The 24,639-nt window shown below is 41.3% G+C and overlaps 1 protein-coding gene across 1 annotated transcript in view; it reads left to right on the forward strand.

The window, feature by feature from the left end:
• The window catches only part of LOC109871452 (corticotropin-releasing factor receptor 2), an 89,441-nt gene that overhangs the window by 45,455 nt on the left and 19,347 nt on the right, over positions 1-24,639 (forward strand). Inside the window, exons 3-6 of the mRNA XM_020462353.2 lie at positions 11,266-11,351; positions 19,524-19,630; positions 20,077-20,194; positions 20,308-20,461. Coding sequence (XP_020317942.1) covers positions 11,266-11,351; positions 19,524-19,630; positions 20,077-20,194; positions 20,308-20,461 — 465 coding nt within the window. The remainder of the gene's footprint in view (positions 1-11,265; positions 11,352-19,523; positions 19,631-20,076; positions 20,195-20,307; positions 20,462-24,639) is intronic.

The raw sequence follows: 24,639 nt of genomic DNA on the forward strand, positions 1-24,639 counted from the left end.
CCTACCAACCAGTAAGAATTACAGCTCTCACAGACCTGTTAGTTTTTCTTTAAGAAGCCCTCCTGTTCTCCACTCATTACCTGTATTAACTGCACCTGTTTGAATTCGTTACCTGTTTAAAAAGAAACCTGTCCACACACTCAAACAGACTCCAACCTCTCCACAATGGCCAAGACCAGAGAGCTGTGTAAGGACATCAGGGATACAATTGTAGACCTGCACAAGGCTGGGATAGGCTACAGGACAGTAGGCAAGCAGCTTGGTGAGAAGGCAACAACTGTTGGCGCAATTAATTGAAAATGGGAGAAGTTCAAGATGACGGTCAATCATCCTCGGTCTGGGGCTCCATGCAAGATCTCACCTCGTGGGGCATCAATGATGAGGAAGGTGAGGGATCAGCCCAGAACTACACGGCAGGACCTGGTCAATGACCTGAAGAGAGCTGGGACCACAGTCTCAAAGACAGCCATTAGTAACACACTACGCCGCCATGGATTAAAATCCTGCAGCGCACGCAAGGTCCCCCTTCTCAAGCCAGCGCATGTCCAGGCCCGTCTAAAGTTTGCCAATGACTATCTGGATGATCCAGAGGAGGAATGGGAGAAGGTCATGTGGTCTGATGAGACAAAAATAGAGCTTCCCAACCGTGAAGCATAGAGGTGGAAACATCATTCCTTGGGGATGCTTTTCTGCAAAGGGGACAGGACGACTGCACCGTATTGAGGGGAGGAGGGTTGGGGCCATGTATCGCGAGATCTTGGCCAACAACCTCCTTCCCTCAGTAAGAGAATTGAAGATGGGTTGTGGCTGGGCCTTCCAGCATGACAACGACCCAAAACACACAGCCAGGACAACGTAAGAAGCATCTCAAGGTCCTGGAGTGGCCTAGCCAGTCTCCAGACCTGAACCCAATAGAAAATCTTTGGAGGGAGCTGAAAGTCCGTATTGCCCAGCGACAGCCCCGAAACCTGAAGGATCTGGAGAAGGTCTGTATGGAGGAGTGGGCCAAAATCCCTGCTGCAGTGTGTGCAAACCTGGTCAAGAACTACAGGAAACGTATGATCTCTGTAATTGCAAACAAAGGTTTCTGTACCAAATATAAAGTTTTGCTTTTCTGATGTATCAAATACTTATGTCATGCAATAAAATGCAAATTCATTACTTAAAATCATACAATGAGATTTTCTGGATTTTTGTTTTAGATTCCCTCTCACAGTTGAAGTGTACCTATGATAAAAATGACAGACCCATACATGCTTTGTAAGTAGGAAAACCTGCAAAATCGTCAGTGTATCAAATACTTGTTCTCCCCACTGTATATACATTATATATTTTCCCAGAGTTTTTTTTATATCTCCTAGATATAGGACATCAACTTCAAAACCTTGTTTCAGATTATTTATTTTAACTGTCCTTTTTTTGCCATTTATGAATGTTTTATTGATTGTGTTTCTGTGGACTTTAGTAAATAACCAAATCAATATTTTTTTATATACCTAAAGGGGTCCTAAAATTCAAAATCAAACAGCTAAATGATCCATAGTATGACCATCTGAAAACAATTCCATATGTTATCTTAAGGTTCTTCCTAGAATCGTCTATGAAGGGTTCTACTGAGAACCCTTTATTCTTTGGAGAGTTCTTCCTAGAACCCTATATGAACGGGTAGAACCCACCTTTTTAACCTTACTAACCTTTAAAATGTAATTATTAATGACAATTCATTACATATATCATAAGGCCTTTCTTTGAGGGCCTAGTTACCATATACTCTAACACAGTGGTGTTAGGAGTCTCCTAGTTTATAGGCCACATCAGGCCTGCAAGTCACATTATTCTGGCTTGCAAAGTGATGTGTAATTCCTGTTGGAATCCAGCCAGAGTATACTGAGACTACCTCGGTCATCTAAACTGGAACAACCATCTCAGTAACGGGGCAGTAAATCCAATTAAACAGATTGGATTAGTTTTTAATCAACTAATCAATGTACATGCAAAAATACAGATATCACAGGAAAAAAATATTCTGAAAATCTCCCTGCAATGGAGCATGCTGGGAAATATTATCTATGGTTCTATGTAGATGCCTTTTTTGCCTTGTAATGAATCATCAAAGAACCCTTTCTTCCAAAAATGTTTATTCTGATCAAAACGGTTCTTGTTGGAACCCTATTCCTCCGCAAATAACCCTTTTTTGTAAGAGTGAACTGTACCACTGTCGTCAACAAACTTAATGATGGTGTTGAAGTTGTGCACGGCCACACAGTTGTGGGTGAACAGGCAGTACAGGAGGGGACTAAAACACACACCCCTGAGGGGTCCCTGTGTTGAGGGTCAACATGGCGGATTTGTTGTCTACTTTCACCACCTAGGGGCGACCCATCAGGAAGTCTTGGTTCTAGTTGCAGAGGGAGGTGTTCAGTCCCAGGGTCCTGAGTTTAGTGATGAGGGCAATATGGTGTTGAAAGCTGAACTGTAGTCAATGAACAACATACTCACATAGGTGTTTCTCTTATCCAGGTGAGAGAGGGCAGTGTGGAGCGCAATAGAGATTGCGTGATCTGTTGAGGTGGTATGCAAATTGGAGTGGGTCCAGGGTGTCTGGGATGATGCTGTTAATGTGAGCCATGACTAGCCTTTCAACGCATTTCATGGCCATGGCTACAGATGTGAGTGCTACGGGGCGATTTAAAAAACGCATACTTAACTGGAAATCAACCAATCCTTTATCGTTAACGCAATGGAAAGGGCAAACGCTTTATCTAAATGTTGAAAGTGCATGGGTGATTGTGAGAAACAAAATGGTAGTTTGAGCAATTTGATGGACAGTGATGAGGGTGCTGGAGATGGGGGTGTGAGCAGGTGGGCTAAACTACTTCTATGCTCGCTTCGAGGCAAATAACACTGAAACATGCATGAGAGCACCAGCTGTTCCAGAAGACTGTCGCTCTCTGCAGCCGATGTGAAGACCTTTTCAAACAGGTCAACATTCACGGATTACCAGGACGTGTACTGTGAGCATGCGCTGACCATCTGGCAAGTGTCTTCACTGACATTTTCAACCTCTCCCTGTCCGAGTCTGTAATACCCTGTAATGTTTTAAGCAGACCACCATAGTCCCTGTGCCCAGGAACACTAAGGTAACCTGCTTAAATGACTACCGACCAGTTGCACTCACATCTGTAGCCATGAAGTGCTTTGAATGGCTGGTCATGGCTCACATCAACACAATCATTCCAGAAACCCTAGACCCACTCCAATTTGTATGCCACCCCAACAGATCCACAGATGATGCAATCTCTATTACACTCCACACAGCACTTTCCCACCTGGACAAAAGGAACACCTATGTGAGAATACTATTCATTGCCTACAGCTCAGAGTTCAACACCGTAGTGCCCTCAAAGCTCATCAATAAGCTAAGGACCCTGGGACTAAACACCTCCCTCTGCAACTGGATCCTGGACTTCCTGACGGGCCACCCCCAGGTGGTAAGGGTAGATAACAACACATCCTCCATGGTGATCCTCAACACAGGGCCCCCCCAGGGGTGCTCAGTCCCCTCCTGTAGTCCCTGTGCACTTATGACTGCATGGCCAGACACGACTCCAACACCATCATTAAATTTGACATTGACACAACAGTGGTAGTCCTGATCACCGACAACGACGAGACGGCCTATAGTGAGTAGGTCAGAGACCAACCTCTCCCTGAACGTGATCAAGACAAAGGAGATGATTGTGGACTACAAGGGGGAAAAAGGACTGAGCACGCCCCCATTCTCATCGACGGGGTGGCAGTGGAGCAGGTTTAGAGCTTCATGTTCCTTGGGTTCCACATCACCAACAAACTAAAATGGTCCAAGCACACCAAGACATTTGTGAAGAGGGCACGACAAAACCTACTCCCCCTCAGTAGATTGAAAAGATATGGCATGGGTCCTCAGATACTCAAAAGGTTCAACAGCTGCACCATCAAGAGCATCCTGACTGGTTACATCACTACCTGGTATGACAACTGCTTGGCCTCCGACCTCAAGGCATTACAGAGGGTAGTGCGAACGGCCCAGTACATCACTGGGGCCAAGCTTCCTGCAATAAAATTGTCAGACTCCAGCCACCCTAGTCCTAGACTGTGCTCTCTGCTACCGCACCGGCAAGCGGTAACAGCGCGCCAAGTCTAGGTCCAAGAGGCTTCTAAACCGCTTCTATCCCCAAGCCATAATACTCCTGAACGTGTAGTCAAATGGCTGCCCAGACTACTTGCATTGCTCCCCCCTCCCCTTTACACCACTGCTACTCTGTTGTCATCTATGCATAGTCACTTTAATAATTCTACCTACATGTACATAGTACCTCAACTAACCGGTGCCAACGCACATTGATTCTGTACCGGTACCCCCCTATACAGTATATAGTCTCGCTATTGGTATTTTACTGCTGCTCTTTAAATTACTTGTTACTTTTCTCTTATTCTTATCCATATTTTTTTGAAAGTGCACTGTTGGTTAGGGGCTCATAAGTAAGCATTTCACTAAGGTCTACACCTGTTGTATTTGGTGCATGTGACTAATACGATTTGGTTCGATTCCAGGCTGTATCACAACCGGCCGTGATTGTGAGTCCCATAAGGCAGCGGACAATTGGCCCAGTTTTGTCCGGGATAGGGTTTGGCCGGGATAGGGTTTGGCCGGGGTAGGCCGTCATTGCAAATAATAATTTTTTCTTAACCGACTTGCTTAGTTCAATAAAAAATACAAATGTATAGTGGGCAGCAAGGTGGGGTTCAGTTGCTCGTGAAAACCCACTGACAATATGCCCTATTCATTCATTGTTATGCTCACAAACTAAACCTGGTTTAAGCGCTGGGGACAACCAGTATTCAAGACTAAATGTTTTTTTTTTTTATATCTATTGACAGTTTTCATAACATTTTTACCCGGTCATGCAAAAAGACATCCATGATTACTGAGGTTGACAATACCATTTGGGAACCAGGATTAGAGCAGTGCATGCTGTGAACGAAGGCCAGAGATCATTGAACATTGTTTTTGATCGGATCATACAGTAACCGAGCCCTTCTGGGATAAAGATTAAAATTGCCCAGAGCAGTGCTCTGAAACATGTATTTAAAAAAAATTGGACTCACAGAACCACTGTTTCAGACCAAATCTCTTGATGTAAGGCATTCATGTGTACGGGTTGATAGTACACTGAATCCATCAAAAGCCATCAGAAGTGATGTGAAGTTTCAAGGGATGTACAGTATGACAAATGGTATGGCAGGGACAACACGGACAATGACCCAGGCCTCCTGAACAGATACTGATGACTGTACTAGGAAATACTTGATGGAATCATACTACACATGACCTAGAGGTTTGCTGATATGACGAGCCTCGACTTATTTTGTGTTCTTGATTATGGGTAAATTCCCGAGTACTCACAGCAAGAGGGGTTTCCTGACAGAGATTTCACACAGCTGATCCAAACGAACCCTTTCCTTGACCACCGGAGGTTGAAAAATTAGCTGCAGGTAATCTATGCTGATACCTCCTTCCACAAACCACCCGGTGAGCAGCTGCAATTATTAGTGAAATATTACTTGACCACCACAATACCTGAGGTATGCAAACGCCTGAAACAGGTGCTCACCATCCATGTTACAAGTGCATCAGCTGAAAGGTCATTTTCCATTCTGAAAAGCATTCAAACCTACCTTCGCAGAGAGGCACTGTCCAGCTGGTGGTGCTGACAAATAGCAGAGGTGGGAGGCTACGCTCTCCGGTAACTCTCCGTGGTCCTGAATCAATAGTTAGTGTGCGTTGTTTTAATGAACATCTTGGGGTTACCACAGGTTAACATCAAATCAAATCAAGCCTAATTTACACAGCACATTTCAGACATGGAATGCAACAGTGTGCTTCACAAGAAAAAATAAATAAAAACAATGAAAACAAAAAATGTAATATTTACTATGCAACAAGAGGATAAAAAGCTTAAAAAAAAGCACCCTAAGGAAAAAGAAGGTGTGTTTTTAAGATTTATTTTGAAAACGTCCACTGTGTTGGCCCCCCTCAGGTTCTCTGGCATAAATTAAAAGCATGTCTGACATGTATTGGAGTGCACAATGTGGATTGATTTAAAAACCAATAGAATAATCTTAAACAAAATTCTAAAACTCACAGGCAGCCAGAGCAGAGACCTTAAAACCAGTGCAATGTGCGCTGTCCGTCTGGTCTTGGTCAGTACACATGCTGCAGCATTCTGTATGTTTTGCAGGTAACCAAAGGCTTTCTTGATATCACTTTCCTGAGCACATCGGAGTCAACCAAAAAGAGTAGGGCACATGTCAAACTTCTTATCAGGTCTTGCTTGACTGATACCCAGCATAATGTTTGTTACCTTATCTCTGAAATATGCCGCAAACTCATCACATTCAGATGTGGGGCCATAAATGGTCGAGAAGAGCACTCTCTAATTCTTCTGATTATTAGTGATCAAGTGAGAAAAATGAGCATATATGGCAAGATGCTCTCTCAGAATATCCCAAATGGACCTGCAACTTTGACTTTCTCCACTTCCTCTCTGCCTTTCTGCAATTTCCGTTTAATTTATTAGTTTCCTCACTCATCCAAGGGGCTCCCTGTTTGGATTTGGCCTTTAAAAAAAACTTTACTGGAGCTATAGCATCAATGTTTGCCCTCCATTTGTTATTAAAGTTATCAACTAAATCATTACAAGAGGAATGCAGACTAAGTGATGGGGCATTGTTCATACACTCAATAAAATATGTAGCAACAGAGGTAAGATAGTGTTTCTTAATAATGTGTTCAGTATTACCCTCTGCCATGGGCAACAAGGTAGTAAGAATTACACAGTGGTGATCAAATAAAGCAACGTATAAAAAGTGGGGCAGTGCTTTGGAGGCCTATACATGGCTATGGCCAGCACTGGTGGCTGACATTTAAACAGTATACCATGATGCTTAAAAGACCCAAAGTTGCCAAATTAAATAATGTCCTTATAGTTGAGAGCATTAGGAAAAATACAGGCTGTCCCCCCACCCTTTTCCCATTTTCTGATAGAGTATGAAACTGTGTAGTCCAGGGTGAGGCTTCAATAAAGAGCGGTACTATAGTCGGAAGGCAGCCATGTTTCAGTGAGAAACATGCAATCATTTCAAGAAAGGTTTTACATTCACGAGAAAGGTTTTACGAGGGATTGCTCTATCATTTAAAAGTGCTATATTCAATGGGTGTAGGCCACTCTGCCTAGATGTAACCAATGAAATAACAAAATGATTAACATAACCACATTTTCTGACAGTCTTCAATCTATCAGAATGGACAGAGATGAATGTTTGTATGAGCTCAGTAGAAGGTGGAGTTAAAAGAACATACAAAAATATATTTAGGTCAGCCACCAATTGTGCAAGTTCTCCCACTTAAAAAGATGAGAGATGCCTGTAATTTTCATCATAGGTACACTTCAACTATGACAGACAAAATGAGAAAAAAAATCCTGAAAATCACATTGTAGGATTTTATGATTTTATTTGCAAATTATGGTGAAAAAAAACAAGCAATAATTCTGGCTCTCACAGACCTGTACCTTCTTGTTTAAGAGGCTCCTCTGTCCTCCACTCGTTACCTGTATTAATGGCACCGGTTTGAACTTGTTATCAGTATAAAAGACACCTGTCCACAACCTCAAAGAGTCACATAGTGAATGTCCTGCAGAGAGCTGGGACCAAAGTAACAAAGCCTACCATCAGTAACACACTACGCCACCAGGGACTCAAATCCTGCAGTGCCAGACATGTCCCCCTGCTTAAGCCAGTACATGTCCAGGCCTGTCTGAAGTTTGCTAGAGAGCATTTGGATGATCCAGAAGAGGATTGGGAGAATGTCATATGGTCAGATGAATCCAAAATAGAACGTTTTGGTAAAAACTCAACTCGTCGTGTTTGGAGGACAAAGAATGCTGAGTTGCATCCAAAGAACACCATACCTACTGTGAAGCATGGGGTTGGAAACATCATGCTTTGGGGCTGTTTTTCTGCAAAGGGACCAGGACGACTGATCCGTGTAAAGGAAAGAATGAATGGGGCCATGTATCGTGAGATTTTGAGTGAAAACCTCGTTCCATCAGCAAGGGCATTGAACGTGGCTGGGTCTTTCAGCATGACAATGATCCCAAACACACCGCCCGGGTAACGAAGGAGTGGCTTCGTAAGAAGCATTTCAAGGTCCTGGAGTGGCCTAGCCAGTCTCCAGATCTCAACCCCATAGAAAATCTTTGGAGGGAGTTGAAAGTCCATGTAGCCCAGCAACAGCCCCAAAACATCACTGCTCTAGAGGGGATTTCATGGAGGAATGGGCCAAAATACTAGTAACAGTGTGTGAAAACCTTGTGAAGACTTACAGAAAACATTTGACCTCTGTCATTGCCAACAAAGGGTATATAACAAAGTATTGAGATAAACTTTTGTTATTGACCAAATACTTATTTTCCACCATAATTTGCAAATAAATGCATTTAAAAAATCCTACAATGTGATTTTCTGGATTTTTTTTCCTCATTTTGTCTGTCATAGTTGAAGTGTACCTATGATGAAAATTACAGGCCTCTCATCTTTTTAAGTGGGAGAACTTGCACAATTGGTGGCTGCCTAAATACTATTTTGCCCCACTGTAAATTAGGTTACTCACGATAACCATAGTGTCATTTGTATAGGAGTTGATATGGTTTCCAAGTCCCCCGTTGCTTATTTTTACAGGTAGAACTTGAACACTACCATATCCTGTCTATCAGTCTCTAAAACAGTTTGCAATATTGCTGGAAATAATTCTGGAACCCCGGTGGTTAGGGTGAATCCGTCTCTTTTAAAAAGTGCTGGTTGCTCCCACAGCAAATCAAAGTTGTCACTAAAATCATTGCAAAGTTTCTTCAGGCACTCATTTTGGGCAAATAGTAAGGCTGAAACGTCCCGAGTCCCTTGGGGTAGTTAGCCAGAACCGTGGGCAGGAGAGAGTTGACATCATTGACACTGCTTCTGGGTGACAGTGGACCTCGGTCGGTCCACAGACCATAGGCAGGCCAAAATCTCTCACCATCGAGCTGCCCAGAGTGATGGATTCTGATAGGGAAATTACCTGTTAAACTGTGGTGGCCACCAGGTGTTGGTATACATCCAGGATCTGTGCTGATTCCTGGGGTTGGTAGGTCCGTCTCAAGCGGGGCAAAGCTGTTTGATAGCCGGATCGGATCTTCTCGGATAGATGGGTGGCCAGACTGCCTCCCCGATGTCCTACGCCTTGCAGGTGTCCAGTCTCCCATTGGCCGCAGAGTTGTCTGTTTGGATTGGGACAGATCAACGCCGCCGACTTAGACAGATTTTCTATAGGAGGCATTTAAAACAGAGATTTGATTTGCATGGGATACAGCAAGGTCGGTGTACTTTCAAAGCAGGTCTTCTTTTTTCTCTCAGCCGAGCTAACAGCCGGAGGAGCTCTTCCCTAACATACTAGATGGTGGTGCATTTAGGGCAGACAATTCCCCTTCCAATTTCCAGTTCCACCTTATCTCTAACTTGTGATTGTGTGAAAATCATCTCACACCTGAAGCATTTGTGCCCAGCTGTGGATAAAAACACCAGTGGGCTAGCAGTAGGTAGTGTTAGCCTGCTCCATTCCCTTGATGTCTAGCAGCTAACTGCTACTTAACAGGAAACCGGGCCAAAAACTTGCAGTCCAAGCAGTAAAGGCTGACCATGTCACTGAATCAGTAGCAATACAAACTTTAGCTACGATTAAAAATAATTTAATGAGCGTTGCGCACTCTTCCGGGGGCTTCTACCTGTAGTTAGCCTACAAATTTCACATTTGGCAATTTTAATCTTTAATCTTAAGCTCCGGAAAAGTATTTTAGGAAGTTATTACATCTTGAGGATACCGATGGTGATATGGACTTTGCCAACTAACTTTAACTTACATTGGACCATGCTGTGTTGGTAATTTTAAGTGTTTGTTACATTTTTATTTGTGTACTTAAACAGGACATACACTACATTACCAAAAGTATGTGGACACCTGCTTGTCTAACATCTAATTCCAAAATCATGGGCATTAATATGGATTTGGTCCCCCCTCTGCTGCTATAACAGCCTCCACTCAGGCTTTCCACTAGATGTTGGAACATTGCTGCGGGGACTTCCATTTAGCCACAAGAGCATTAGTGAGGTCGGGCACTGATGTTGGGCGATTAAGCCTGGCTCGCAGTCAGCATTCCAATTCATCCCACAGGTGTTCGATGGGGTTGAGATCAGGGTTCTGTCAAGTTCTTCCACACCAATCTCGACAAAGCATTTCTGTACAGACCTCACATTGTGCATGGGGGCACTGTCATGCTGAAACAGGAAAGGGTCTTCCCCAAACTTTTTCCACAAAGTTGGAAGTACAGAATCGTCTAGAATGTTGTATGCTGTAGCATTAAGATTTCCCTTGACTGGAACTAAGGGACCAAGCCCGAACCATGAAAAACAGCCTCAGACGATTATTCCTCCTTTTTGCATGCTACGCGCTTCAGGATCCTTGTATGGCCTACCACTTCTCAGCTGAGTGGTTGTTGCTCATAGATGTTTCCACTTCACAATAACAGCACTTACAGTAGACCGGGGCAGCTCTAGCAGAGCAGAAATATTATGAACGGACTTGTTGAAAAGGTGGCATCCTATGACGGTGCCATGTTGAATGTCACTGAGCTCTTCAGTAAGGCCATTCTATTGGCAATTTTTGTCTATGGAGATTGCATGGCAGTGTGCTGGATTTTATACACCTGTCAGCAATGGGTTGTGGCTGAAATAGCCAAATCCACTCATGTGAAGGTTGTCCACATACACTATCAATACACAAAAGTATGTCCAGTTTTAAATTGGATCATTTGACAAACGTCTATGGTTGAATTTATTCTGGTGCTGTGTGACACTTGTCTTTTGGAACTGTGTCTGTGAAACGATGTAGGCTATGGCTTATCGGTCTTATATTGGCTATTACGATGCCCTATAAAAAGCATTTCTAATGGCTTATAGAGCAAACAATGCAATTACAACAGAGGTTGTGATAATTGGGGAAGTCGTCCCCATCGATTTTAACCACACACCCACAGTCTTTCTGTTAACTCCGTTGAATGTACTTTTACTTACATTGTATCCCATAAGTAATGCGACCATAAGTTTACAATCCTCTCGCTCCTCTTTTCGCAGGGAGCGCATACAGAGAATGCATCGATAATGGAACGTGGGCTCTGAAGAGCAACTACTCCAGTTGTGAACCTATTTTGGAGGAGAAGGTTGGTAGGACTTAAGTATGCAGATCAAGGTCTCCAATTTTTTTTCTGAGGTTTAGGCTGATTTCTTTTGGTTTTCCAACAATGTCAAGCAAAGAGGCAGTGAGTTTGAAAGTAGGCCTTGAAATACAACCACAGGTACACCTCCTCCAATTGACTCAAATTATGTAAATTAGCCTATCAGAAGCTTCTAAAGCCATGACATCATTTTCTGGAATTTTCCATGCTGTTTAAAGGCACAGTCAACTTAGTGTATGTAAACTTCAGACCCACTGGAATTGTGATACAGTGAATTATAAGTGAAATATATGTCTGTAAACAATTGTTGTAAAAATTACTTGTCATGCACAAAGTAGATGTCCTAACCGACTTGACAAAACTATAGTTTGTTAACAAGAAATTTGTGGAGTGGTTGTAAAACGAGTTTTAATGACTCCAACCTAAGTGTTTGCAAATTTCAACTGCGTATGTATGTATGCAGTACCAGTCAAAAGTTTATTTTTTTACTATTTTCTACATTTTATAATAATAGTGAAGACATTGAAACTATGAAGTAACACATATGGATTCATGTCATACCAGAAAAGTGTTAAACAAATCAAAATATATTCTTCAAAGTTGCCACCCTTTACCTTGATGACAGGTTTTCAAACTCTTGGTGTTCTCTTGGCATTCTCTCAACCAGACTTCACCTGGAATGCTTTTCCAACAGTCTTGAAGGAGTTCCCACATATGCTGAGCACATCTTGGCCTCTTTTCCTTCACTCTGTGGTCAAACTCCAATCATATCATTGGGTTGAGGTCAGGTGATTATGGAGGCTTGGTAATCTGATGCAGCTTTCCATCACTCTCCATCTTGGTAAAATAGCCATTACACAGCCTGAAGGTGTGTTAGGTCATTGTCCTGTGGGACACAGTGGGACACATGACTGTCCCACAATCGCAAACCAGATGGGATGGCGTATTGCTGAAGAATGCTGTGGTAGCCATGCTGATTAAGTGTGCCTTGAATTCTAAATAAATCACACACAGTGTCACCAGCAAAGCACCCCAACACCATCACACCTCTTCCTTCATGCTTCACGGTGGGAACCACACATGCAGAGATCATCGATTCCCCTACTCTGCATCTCAAAAAGACCTCATCAGACCAAAGGACAGATTTCCACCGGTCTACTGCCCATTGCTCATGTTTCTTGGCCCAAGCAAGTCTCTTCTTATTATTGGTGTCCTTTAGTAGTGGTTTCTTGAATCAGGCCTTCATTTGACCATGATGGCCTGATTCACACAGTCTCCTCTGACCAGTTGATGTTGAGATGTGTCTCTTACTTGAACTCTGTGAAGCATTTATTTGGGCTGCAATTTCTGTGGTGCCGTCAACTCTAATGAACCTATTCTCTGCAGCAGAGGTAACTCTGGGTCTTCCTTTCCTGTGGCGGTCCTCATGAGAGCCTGTTTTGTTGCGACTGCACTTGAAGAAACTTTCAAAGTTCTTGACATTTTCCGCATTGACTGACCTTAAACCATGCCTTAAAGTAATGATGGACTGTCGTTTCTCTTTGCTTATTTGAGCTGTTCTTGCCATAAAATGGACTTGGTATTTTATCAAAAAGGGCTGTCTTCTGTATATCACCCCTACCTTGTCACAACACAACTGATTGGCTCAAACGCATTAAGAAGGAAATAAATTCCACAAATTTACTTTTACGAATGCACACCTGTTATTTGAAATGTGTTCCAGGTGACAACCTCATGAAGCTGGTTGAGAGAATGCCAAGAGTGTGTAAAGCAAAGGGTAGCTATTTGAAGAATCTCAAATAAATAATATATTTTGATTTGGTTGTCACTTTTTTGGTTACTACATGATTCCATGTGTGTTATTTCACAGTTTTGATGTCTTCACTATTATTCTACAATGTAGAAAATAGTAAAAATGAAGAACATCCCTTGAAGGTGTGTCCAAACTTTTGACTGATACTGTACACTACCATTCAAAAGTTTGGGGTAATTTAGAAATGTCCTTGTTTTTGAAAGAAAAGCTATTTTTTTGTCTGTTAAAATAACATCAAATTGATCAGAAATACAGTGTAGACATTGTTAATGTTGTAAATTACTATTGTAGCTGGAAACGGCAGATTCTTTATTTTTATGGAATATCTACATAGGAGTACAGAGGCCCATTATCAGCAACCATCACTCCTGTGTTCCAATTGCACATTGTGTTAGTTAATCCAAGTTGATCATTTTAAAAGGCTAATTGATCATTAGAAAACCCTTTTGCAATTATGTTAGCACAGCTGAAAACTGTTGTCCTGATTAAAGAAGCAATAAACCTGGCCTTCTTTAGACTAGTTGAGTATCTGTAGCATCAGCATTTGTGGGTTTGATTACAGGCTCAAAATGGCCAGAAACAAAGAACTTTCTTCTGAAACTCATCAGTCTATTCTTGTTCTGAGTAATGAAGGCTATTCCATGCGAGAAATTGCCAAGAAACTGAAGATCTCATACAACGCTGTGTACTACTCCCTTCACAGAACAGCGCAAACGGGCTCTAACCAGAATAGAAAGAGGAGTGGAAGGCCCTGGTGCACAACTGAGCAAGAGCACAAGTACATTAGAGTGTCTAGTTTGAGAAACAGATGCCTCACAAGTCCTCAACTTGCAGCTTCATTAAATAGTACCCGGAAAACACCAGTGTCAACGTCAACAGTGAGGTGGCGACTCCTGGATGCTGGCCGCCTAGGCAAAGTTGCAAAGAAAAAGACATATCTCAGACTGGCCAATAAAAATGGCCCAAAGCACAGCTCCAAACTATGCAAGAACTATTTAGGCAAGCGGTCAACTGGTATTCTGTCTATAAGGGAGTGTCCAGCACAGTCACCGGATATCAACTCTATTGAGCTATGTGGGAGCAGCTTGACCGTATGGTACGTAAGAAGTGCCAATCAAGCCAATCCAACTTGTGGAAGGTGCTTCAGGAAGCATGGGGTGAAATCTCTTCAGATTACCTCAACAAATTGACAACTAGAATGCCAAAGATCTGCAAGGATGTACTTGCTGCAAATGGAGGATTCTTTGAAGAAAGCAAAGTTTGAAGGACGCAATTATTATTTATAACCTCGTCAACGGCTTGACTATATTTCCTATTCTTTTTGCAACTCATTTCATGTATGTGGCTGAAGGTAGCCTAGTGGTTAGAGCGTTGGGCCAGTAACCGAAAGGTTAATGGATTGAATCCCCGAGCAGACTGTCGTTCTGCCTCTGAACAAGGCAGTTAACCTACTGTTCCCTGGCAGGCTGTCATTGTAAATAACAATTCTCAACTGACTTTTCTAGTTAAAACCAGGTTAGGTAAGTGTTTTTTCATTTAAGGACCATTTTAAGTGACCCCAAAATGTTGAATGGTAGTGTGTGTGTATATATATGTGTCTAATTAAGTTACAGCTATAATCTTTTATTTATATACTGTAGATACACCATCAGGGGAGCCTAAAGATAAATAATCCACTTGTTTAGAAACGAAAATTTCCATCAGTTTTTAATAATACAGTCAAATTTAAGGTGAGTGTGTACAGGGCAACTGGCTCTAGACTGTGCCCCCCCCCCCCTCCCTCCAAATGGTTAATGACATTAGTGCTTCTACACCTGCATTGCTTGCTGTTTGGGGTTTTAGGCTGGGTGTCTGTACAGCACTTTGATATATCAACTGATGTAAGAAGGGCTATAAAAATACTTAAAATGCCTTTATTAGTATGGCATGCTCAATAGAAACAAAGCTTTCAAAAAAAAGGAACACAATGTCCTCTTTTGAACAACTTTTCCAATTAGAGCTAATTGGAAGAGGGAGTGGTTACACAATTGATTGGACACACCTAGTAAGCAATACTACACACATTAAAAGGTGAAATACTGTAGCTTTGTTATCATAAAAATACAACTCCAAGCTAGAAGTATCAGAACACTTAGAAAGGTAGTTCTAACCTTAAATATGACTGGGAGAAGTGTCAAGAATAAGAAAGCAATATATTCCATAGTACACTAGAACACAGCAAAACATGAACAACAACAGTCTAAACATAACTGAGGGCAATTGAGCAAAATGTCCACTAGATGACAGCAAATGGACCCATCACGACCCGACAGGAAGGGTGAGAAATCCATATCTTCATTTAAACCAGGGTATTTAGTGGCCTGTAGTTTGTAAATCCAAAAACTTTCCCTTTGGTTTAACTGTTTAAGACGGTCCACTTTTCTAATAGAGTCCGGAATATGATCAATACCCATAGCTTGTAGGGAGGCAGGGTTGCCATGGTGTAGGGACTTGTAGTGCCTTGCCATGGGGTAGTCTTCATTGCCTACCCGTGTGGCATACTTGTGTTCCGCTAAGCAGACTTGAAGGCGTCTCTTTGTCCGTCCAATGTAGAACACCTCGCACTGTGGACATTCCAATCTATAGATGACATGAGTGGTTTTTCAGTTAATGAAATGCTTGACGTAATGCTCCATTTAGGAAGCTGTGTCAACAAAATACTTCTTCTGAGCAATATTACTGCAATGGTTGCAATGGTTACATTTAAAAGAGCCCTTGGGTTTGTGGTCCTGTATCACGAGACACTCCCCTTCGCAACAAGTTCTCTCTGTCAAGTAATCCAGCCCTTATACCTGCAAATTCTGCAGACTCTTTGGAATTGGCCAAATGGAATGTTTTCTTTAAGCCTTTTGGAGTGAAAGCTGTCTGCCCTCAGAATGGTATTCCCATCTGAAGGCTTCCTAAAGATTGATGTGTGCAAACAACCTTTAGTAAAAATGACAATGTCGAGGTCCAAAAATGAATGTTATCCTTGCTGTACTCCATAGTTAGTTTGATGTTAGGGTTGATGCTGTTAAGGTATTGGTGGAAGGAAATAAGTTAATCTTCTGAGCCGGACCAAAACAGGCAAACATCATCAATATAGCGTCCCCACCATATAATCCGGTCAAATAAATGGTTATTAGAAGGATCCAAAATGACTAATTTTCCCATTTACCCAAGTACAAACCAGTGTAGGAAGGGCTGTATCAAGATTGACTCCAATAAAACGCAACGTAATCTTTCTAAGACAGAGAGGGATGCAGTTTAAATCATTGTCCAACAATTAACAGATTCTGGTTAAAACAGCAGACAAAGGTGGTGCTACAGTAGTGTGGAGTAAAGACATATGTGACAGAAGCCTACCGTCAATTAGACAAATCTTGAAAATCCCCCAGGCAGACCAGTCATTAGTGGTAATGAAAGTCTGACAGAACCCATCTCTAAGTACATTGATTACTTTATTAACCCTGTTCTGACGTCACTCCCAGCCCATCTTCAAGATACCACAGATGTGTTGAACAACATTAAGGAATTGAACAATATAGGTACAGCTTCCTTTTTAGTCAGCATGGATGTGGAGAGTCTCTATACACCACCATTGAGCATGAACAAGGTTGGGCAGCTATGCACCATTTCTTGAGTACCCGACCTGAAACTGAGATGCCTCTTACAGAATTCATTGTCTCACTGACTGAATGGACTCTTAATCATAACATCTTTATCTTTCAGGACCGTATTTTTAAACAGGTTAAAGGATGTGCCATGGGAGCTTGCTTTACAGCCCTTCCTACACTGGTTTGTACTTGGAATAATGGGAAAATTACGTCATTTTGGATCCTTCAAATAACCATTTCTTTGATCGGATTATATGGTGGGGACGATATATTGATGACGTTTGCCTGTTTTGGTCCGGCTCAGAAGATGAACTTATTTCCTTCCACCAATACCAGCATCAATCCTAACATCAAACTAACTATGGAGTACAGCAAGGATAACATTCATTTTTGGACCTCAACATTAGTAAAAAATGACAAAGGTTGTTTGCACACATCAATCTTTAGGAAGCCTACAGATGGGAATACCATTCTGAGGGCAGACAGCTTTAACCCCAAAAGGCTAAAAGAAAACATTCCATATGGCCAATTCCAAAGAGTCTGCAGAATTTGCGATCAGGAAACTGACTACAGTGTCAAATCTGCTGACTTGGAGAATCGCTTCTTGAATCGGGGCTACAGCATTCAGGTCCTGAAAGATGCAGGTATAAGGGCTGGATTACTTGACAGAGAGAACTTGTTGCAAAGGGGAATGCCTCGTGATACATCGGAGAGAGTGTATTCTGTTACAAAATACAGTACTGAAGCAGAGAACATTAAAATAATCATTAAAAATAATTGGGGAATCATCCAAAGTGATATGCTACTACGCCAAGTCTTTCCTGAGCCACCAGTCATAAGCTTTAAGAGATGTCCTGCCCTAAATGACAAATTAGTCCACAGATATCTTCCGGGTGACTCTCAAAAAACTTGGCTTGACCACAAACCCAAGGGCTCTTTTAAATGTAACCATTGCAACCATTGCAGAAATATTGCTCAGAAGAAGTATTTTGTTGACACAGCTTCCTAAATGGAGTATTACGTCAAGCATTTCATTAACTGCAAAACCACTCATGTCATCTATAGATTGGAATGTCCACAGTGCAAGGTGTTCTACATTGGACGGACTAAGAGACACCTTCAAGACCGCTTAGCGGAACACAAGTACGCCACATGGGTAGGCAATGAAGACTACCCCATGGCAAGGCAATACAAGTCCTTACACCATGGCAAACCTGCCTACCCACAAGCTATGGGTATTGATCATATTCCAGCCTCTATTAGAAAAGGGGACCATCTTAAACAGTTAAACCAAAGGGAAAGTTTTTGGATTTACAAACTACAGGCCACTAAATACCCTGGTTTAAATGAAGATATGGATTTCTCACCCTTCCTGTAGGGTCGTGATGGGTCCATTTGCTGTCATCTAGTGGACATTTTGCTCAATTGCCCTCAGCTATGTTTAGACTGTTGTTGTTCATGTTTTGCTGTGTTCTAGTGTACTATGGAATATATTGCTTTCTTATTCTTGACACTTCTCCCAGTCATATTTAAGGTTACTACCTTTTAGTATTCTGATACTTCTAGCTTGGAGTTGTATTTTTATGATAACAAAGCTACAGTATTTCACCTTTTAATGTGTGTAGTATTGCTTACTAGGTGTGTCCAATCAATTGTGTAACCACTCCCTCTTCCAATTAGGGCTAATTGGAAAAGCTGTTCAAAAGAGGACATTGTGTTCCTTTTTTTGTCCTCCCTGACGAAGGCCATGCAGCCGAAACACAGATTTTTTTTCTTCTATTGAACATGCCATACTAATAAAGGCATGAAGAGTGCCTTGGTCCTCCTTTCTTTTTAATGACCAATTTACCCATTTTACCAAAGAGCACCTTCTATCTACCAAAATGTACTATTGTGTACCTTAGTAGCGCTTCCCTTCCTCCTCTTTCTACTGGCTATATAAATACATTTGATTTGATTTAGCTACTCTCTTTTTATGTTTCAAAAGCAGCTACTTCAAATATTAGCTCAACATACAAAGCTCTGATTTATGAAATTCACAAAAAAAATTGGAAACAAATCAAATCCTAGCTTTTTGGAATGTTTGTTCATTGTTACTCATCCAGTCAGCTAAAGTAGGTAATTAATCAGAATGTTCCACATTTCCATATTTAGTTTTATTGATATCTTTTGAAGGTGAATTGTGCATTGCAAATGCATGTCTCTGTCAACGTGTATGTACAGGTAACTGCCAAAATAATGGAAACACAAGTAAATGAGGAATATAAAGTACATTGAAAGCTGGTGCTTCCATACCGGTTCCTAAATTAATTACGCAATTAACATCCCATCATGCTTTGGGTCATATATAAAAATGCTGGGCAGGCAATTACTTTGGGCATTATTTTGGCTACCATAGCTATGCCCCCATCCACAGGGCACGAGTGGTCACTGAATGGTTTGATGAGCATAAAAACGATGTAAACCGTCTGCCACTGCCGTCTCGGTCACCAGATCTCAACCTGGCGCCTGAGACAGGCGTTTTCCACCACCATCAACAAAACACAGAATTATGGAATTTCTCGTGGAAGTATGGTGTTGCAATCCCTCCAATAGAGTCTCAGACACTTGTAGAATCTATACCAAGGTGCAGTTACCTGTATAATTTTGTATTAATCATTTTTTGCCTTTCGCAATTTTGAAGCAGAACTTGTGATATTCTCTCCTCAGAGGAAATACCCAATGCACTATAAGATTGCTCTGATCATCAACTACCTAGGCCACTGTATTTCTGTGGGAGCTCTTGTCGTGGCCTTCATTCTCTTCTTATGCTTAAGGCAAGTACAGAAATGGTACCCTTCTAAGTGAATTTGCGGTACATGTGACCTCTTACAAAACAACGAGCAACATTTATTTGAACTGCAGGATTGCCCTCCATTAACACATTCAATGTAAAATGAAGAGGTCCCTCTCAGTTGAAAACACAAGTATGTTGAGTGCATCTCAAAACCTTCACTAATCATATATTTAATCCAGATTATTGATTTTTGTTGTTGTTGTTGTTGTTGTTGTTGTTGTTGTGTGTCTTTGTATGTAAACTGTGTTTTAATGCTTGTTAATCTAAAAAAGGTCTAATATTTATCATCGATCAAGTAAATTGTACTCAAGAATAACATGTTGTCGCCTACCGGAGGAATATGTTTTTGATTGGAATATTGTATCTTTAGGTATGTAAAGAATTGTTGTTGTTTTTTCACATTTCTAATGTTCTGTATATTTCTAGGAGCATAAGATGCCTTCGAAACATAATCCACTGGAACTTGATAACAACCTTCATTTTGAGGAATGTTATGTGGTTCCTACTTCAGTTGATTGACCACAATATACATGAGAGCAATGAGGTAACATTTGTTACATATTCATTTTGTATTTTTATTTTTTTACAATTCACATGAATGTTAAGCTTTTCATTGCACTAATACCTAACTCGTTTTGTTTTTATGTCTTTCTACAGCCTTGGTGTCGCCTTATAACAACGATATATAACTATTTTGTGGTGACCAATTTTTTCTGGATGTTTGTTGAAGGATGCTACCTTCACACAGCCATTGTGATGACTTATTCTACAGACAAGCTAAAAAAATGGGTCTTCTTGTTCATTGGCTGGTGTAAGTACTGTACATGTCAAACTATGACATGTGACTGATAGGAACACAAGCTAGGAACACAAGAATTTCACTACACTCGCAATAACATCTGCCAAATATGTGTATGTGACCAATAAATATTGATTTGATTTAATATCAATCATAAAACTCTTGATAGCAGCCATACACACAGCAGCATTAACACTGTCTAAATATGAAACATGAAATGGTAATCGTTATTTTCCCTATTTTGTCAATCTGTCAATCATATTGGCACCTCAATGAGCCATTATCACAGTCTGGTAAAAAAAAATATATTTTGTTATGTTAGTCTTGTTCTAAAATTGATTAAAAAAAAAAATCCTCATCAATCTACACACAATACCCCATAATAACAAAGCGAAAACAGGTTTTTATAAATGTTTGCAAATTTCTTAAAAATACAAAACAGAGATATCTTATTTACATAAGTATTCAGACCCTTTGCTATGAGACTCGAAATTGAGCTCAGGTGCATCCGGTTTCCATTCATCATCCTTGAGCTGTTTCTACAACTTGATTGAAGTCCACCTATGGTAAATTCAATTGATTGGACATGATTTGGAAAGGCACACGCCTGTCTATATATAAGGTCCCACAGTTGAAAGTGCATGTCAGAGCAAAAACCAAGCCATGTAGTCGAAGGAATTGTCCGTAGAGCTCCAAGACAGGATTGTGTCGAAGCACATTTCTGGAGAATTGAAGGTCCCCAAGAACACAGTGGCCTCCATCATTCTTAAATGGAAGAAGTTTGAAACCGCCAATACTCTTCCTATAACTGGTCGCCCGGCCAAACTGAGCAATTGGTAGAGAACGGCCTTGGTCAGAGAGGTGACCAAGAACCTGATGGTCACTCTGACAGAGCTCAAGAGTTCCTCTATGTAGATGGGAGAACCTTCCAGAAGAACAACAATCTGGCCTTTATGGTACAGTTGCCAGACGGAACCCACTCCTCAGTAAAAGGCACATGACAGCCCGCTTGGAGCTTGCTAAAAGGCACCTAAAGGACTCTCAGACCATGAGAAACAAGATTCTTTGGACGGATGAAACTACAATATAACTATTTGGCCTGAATGCCAAGGTCACGTCTGGATGAAACCTGGCACTATCCCTATGGTGAAGCTGTCACGCCTTCTCCCACTCCTTCTCTCTGGCACTTGAGTGCGCCAGGCTGCCCTTCATTACGCACACCTGTCACCATCATTATGTGCGGCAGCGCTCATTGGACTCACCTGGACTCCTTCCCTTTGTTGATTGCCTCGTCTATAACTGTCTGCTCCTCCGTTTGTTCCCTGTGTCTGCATTAATGGCGTTATGTGTTCATGTCCAGACGCTGTCCTGTCCTGTTCCATGTTGGTTGCCATTAAATGTTCGCTTCCTGTACCTGCTTCTCGTCTCTACCAGCGTCAATCCTTACAGAAGCATGGTACCACAAAGCGCAAACCAGATGGGATGGCATATCGCTGCATTTTTAACTGAAAGTTGTTGATCTATGGAGTGATCTACACTAGTTTGTGTAGTGTTTTTATTAATTCACTCCACATCACAAAGCGTGAATGCTACAGTACATGCTTGAGTAGACAAACTTACACAATGTTAGCAAAACAACCCTTCATTCCCCACAAAGCATTTTGTGAGATTAACAGAAGTGTCTAATTTCAAGAAAAGAGAAAATGCTATTGGAGTGTGGGGAAGTCCGAGGTGGTTGTACATCAGTTCAGGCCTGCAATTGAGCGAGAGCTTAATGAGACAGGCAGCAGATGCCCCCAGTCATCACCACATAATTATCCACACTCACCTAGAGTGATGTTAGTGAAAGCACATTGCATGTTAGAAACTCCCACAATGGAGAGGCTCCTGAAACTGCACTGGAGCACACTTCAGCTCAGCTCAGCTCAGCTCAGCTCAGCTCAGCTCAGCTCAGCTCAGCTCAGCACACTTCAGCTCAGCTCAGCTCAGCTCAGCTCAGCTCACCTCACCTCAGCTCAGCTCAGCTCAGCACACTTCAGCTCAGCTCAGCTCAGCTCAGCTCAGCTCAGCACACTTCAGCTCAGCTCAGCTCAGCTCAGCTCAGCTCACTGCTGAGCCATTTTGACGTTTTCTTTATATAACATGCAATGTAGGACTATGAATGCAATGGCATAAAACATAGATCTGGATGGATCTGTATATAGGTCACATTTATGTGAGTCCTTTGAACATATTGTACGCTAGGGTGTAGGATATAGTACAGTATAGTAACACACCCAGTATAGTTATTGGGGTGTAGGATATAGTACAGTATAGTAACACACCCAGTATAGTTATTGGGGTGTAGGATATAGTACAGTATAGTAACACACCCAGTATAGTTATTGGGGTGTAGGATATAGTACAGTATAGTAACACACCCAGTATAGTTATTGGGGTGTAGGTTATAGTACAGTATAGTAACACACCCAGTATAGTTATTGGGGTGTAGGATATAGTACAGTATAGTAACACACCCAGTATAGTTATTGGGGTATAGGTTATAGTACAGTATAGTAACACACCCAGTATAGTTATTGGGGTATAGGTTATAGTACAGTATAGTAACACACCCAGTATAGTTATTGGGGTATAGGTTATAGTACAGTATAGTAACACACCCAGTATAGTTATTGGGGTATAGGTTATAGTACAGTATAGTAACACACCCAGTATAGTTATTGGGGTGTAGGATATAGTACAGTATAGTAACACACCCAGTATAGTTATTGGGGTGTAGGTTATAGTACAGTATAGTAACACACCCAGTATAGTTATTGGGGTGTAGGATATAGTACAGTATAGTAACACACCCAGTATAGTTATTGGGGTATAGGTTATAGTACAGTATAGTAGCACACCCAGTATAGTTATTGGGGTGTAGGATATAGTACAGTATAGTAACACACCCAGTATAGTTATTGGGGTGTAGGTTATAGTACAGTATAGTAACACACCCAGTATAGTTATTGGGGTGTAGGATATAGTACAGTATAGTAACACACCCAGTATAGTTATTGGGGTGTAGGTTATAGTACAGTATAGTAACACACCCAGTATAGTTATTGGGGTGTAGGATATAGTACAGTATAGTAACACACCCAGTATAGTTATTGGGGTATAGGTTATAGTACAGTATAGTAACACACCCAGTATAGTTATTGGGGTATAGGTTATAGTACAGTATAGTAACACACCCAGTATAGTTATTGGGGTATAGGTTATAGTACAGTATAGTAACACACCCAGTATAGTTATTGGGGTATAGGTTATAGTACAGTATAGTAACACACCCAGTATAGTTATTGGGGTGTAGGATATAGTACAGTATAGTAACACACCCAGTATAGTTATTGGGGTGTAGGTTATAGTACAGTATAGTAACACACCCAGTATAGTTATTGGGGTGTAGGATATAGTACAGTATAGTAACACACCCAGTATAGTTATTGGGGTATAGGTTATAGTACAGTATAGTAGCACACCCAGTATAGTTATTGGGGTGTAGGATATAGTACAGTATAGTAACACACCCAGTATAGTTATTGGGGTGTAGGTTATAGTACAGTATAGTAACACACCCAGTATAGTTATTGGGGTGTAGGATATAGTACAGTATAGTAACACACCCAGTATAGTTATTGGGGTATAGGTTATAGTACAGTATAGTAACACACCCAGTATAGTTATTGGGGTATAGGTTATAGTACAGTATAGTAACACACCCAGTATAGTTATTGGGGTATAGGTTATAGTACAGTATAGTAACACACCCAGTATAGTTATTGGGCTATAGGTTATAGTACAGTATAGTAACACACCCAGTATAGTTATTGGGGTATAGGTTATAGTACAGTATAGTAACACACCCAGTATAGTTATTGGGGTGTAGGATATAGTACAGTATAGTAACACACCCAGTATAGTTATTGGGGTGTAGGTTATAGTACAGTATAGTAACACACCCAGTATAGTTATTGGGGTGTAGGATATAGTACAGTATAGTAACACACCCAGTATAGTTATTGGGGTATAGGTTATAGTACAGTATAGTAACACACCCAGTATAGTTATTGGGCTATAGGTTATAGTACAGTATAGTAACACACCCAGTATAGTTATTGGGGTATAGGTTATAGTACAGTATAGTA

This window comes from Oncorhynchus kisutch, linkage group LG27 (genome assembly GCF_002021735.2).
Source record: "Oncorhynchus kisutch isolate 150728-3 linkage group LG27, Okis_V2, whole genome shotgun sequence".
In the NCBI taxonomy this organism is placed as follows: Eukaryota; Metazoa; Chordata; class Actinopteri; order Salmoniformes; family Salmonidae; genus Oncorhynchus; species Oncorhynchus kisutch.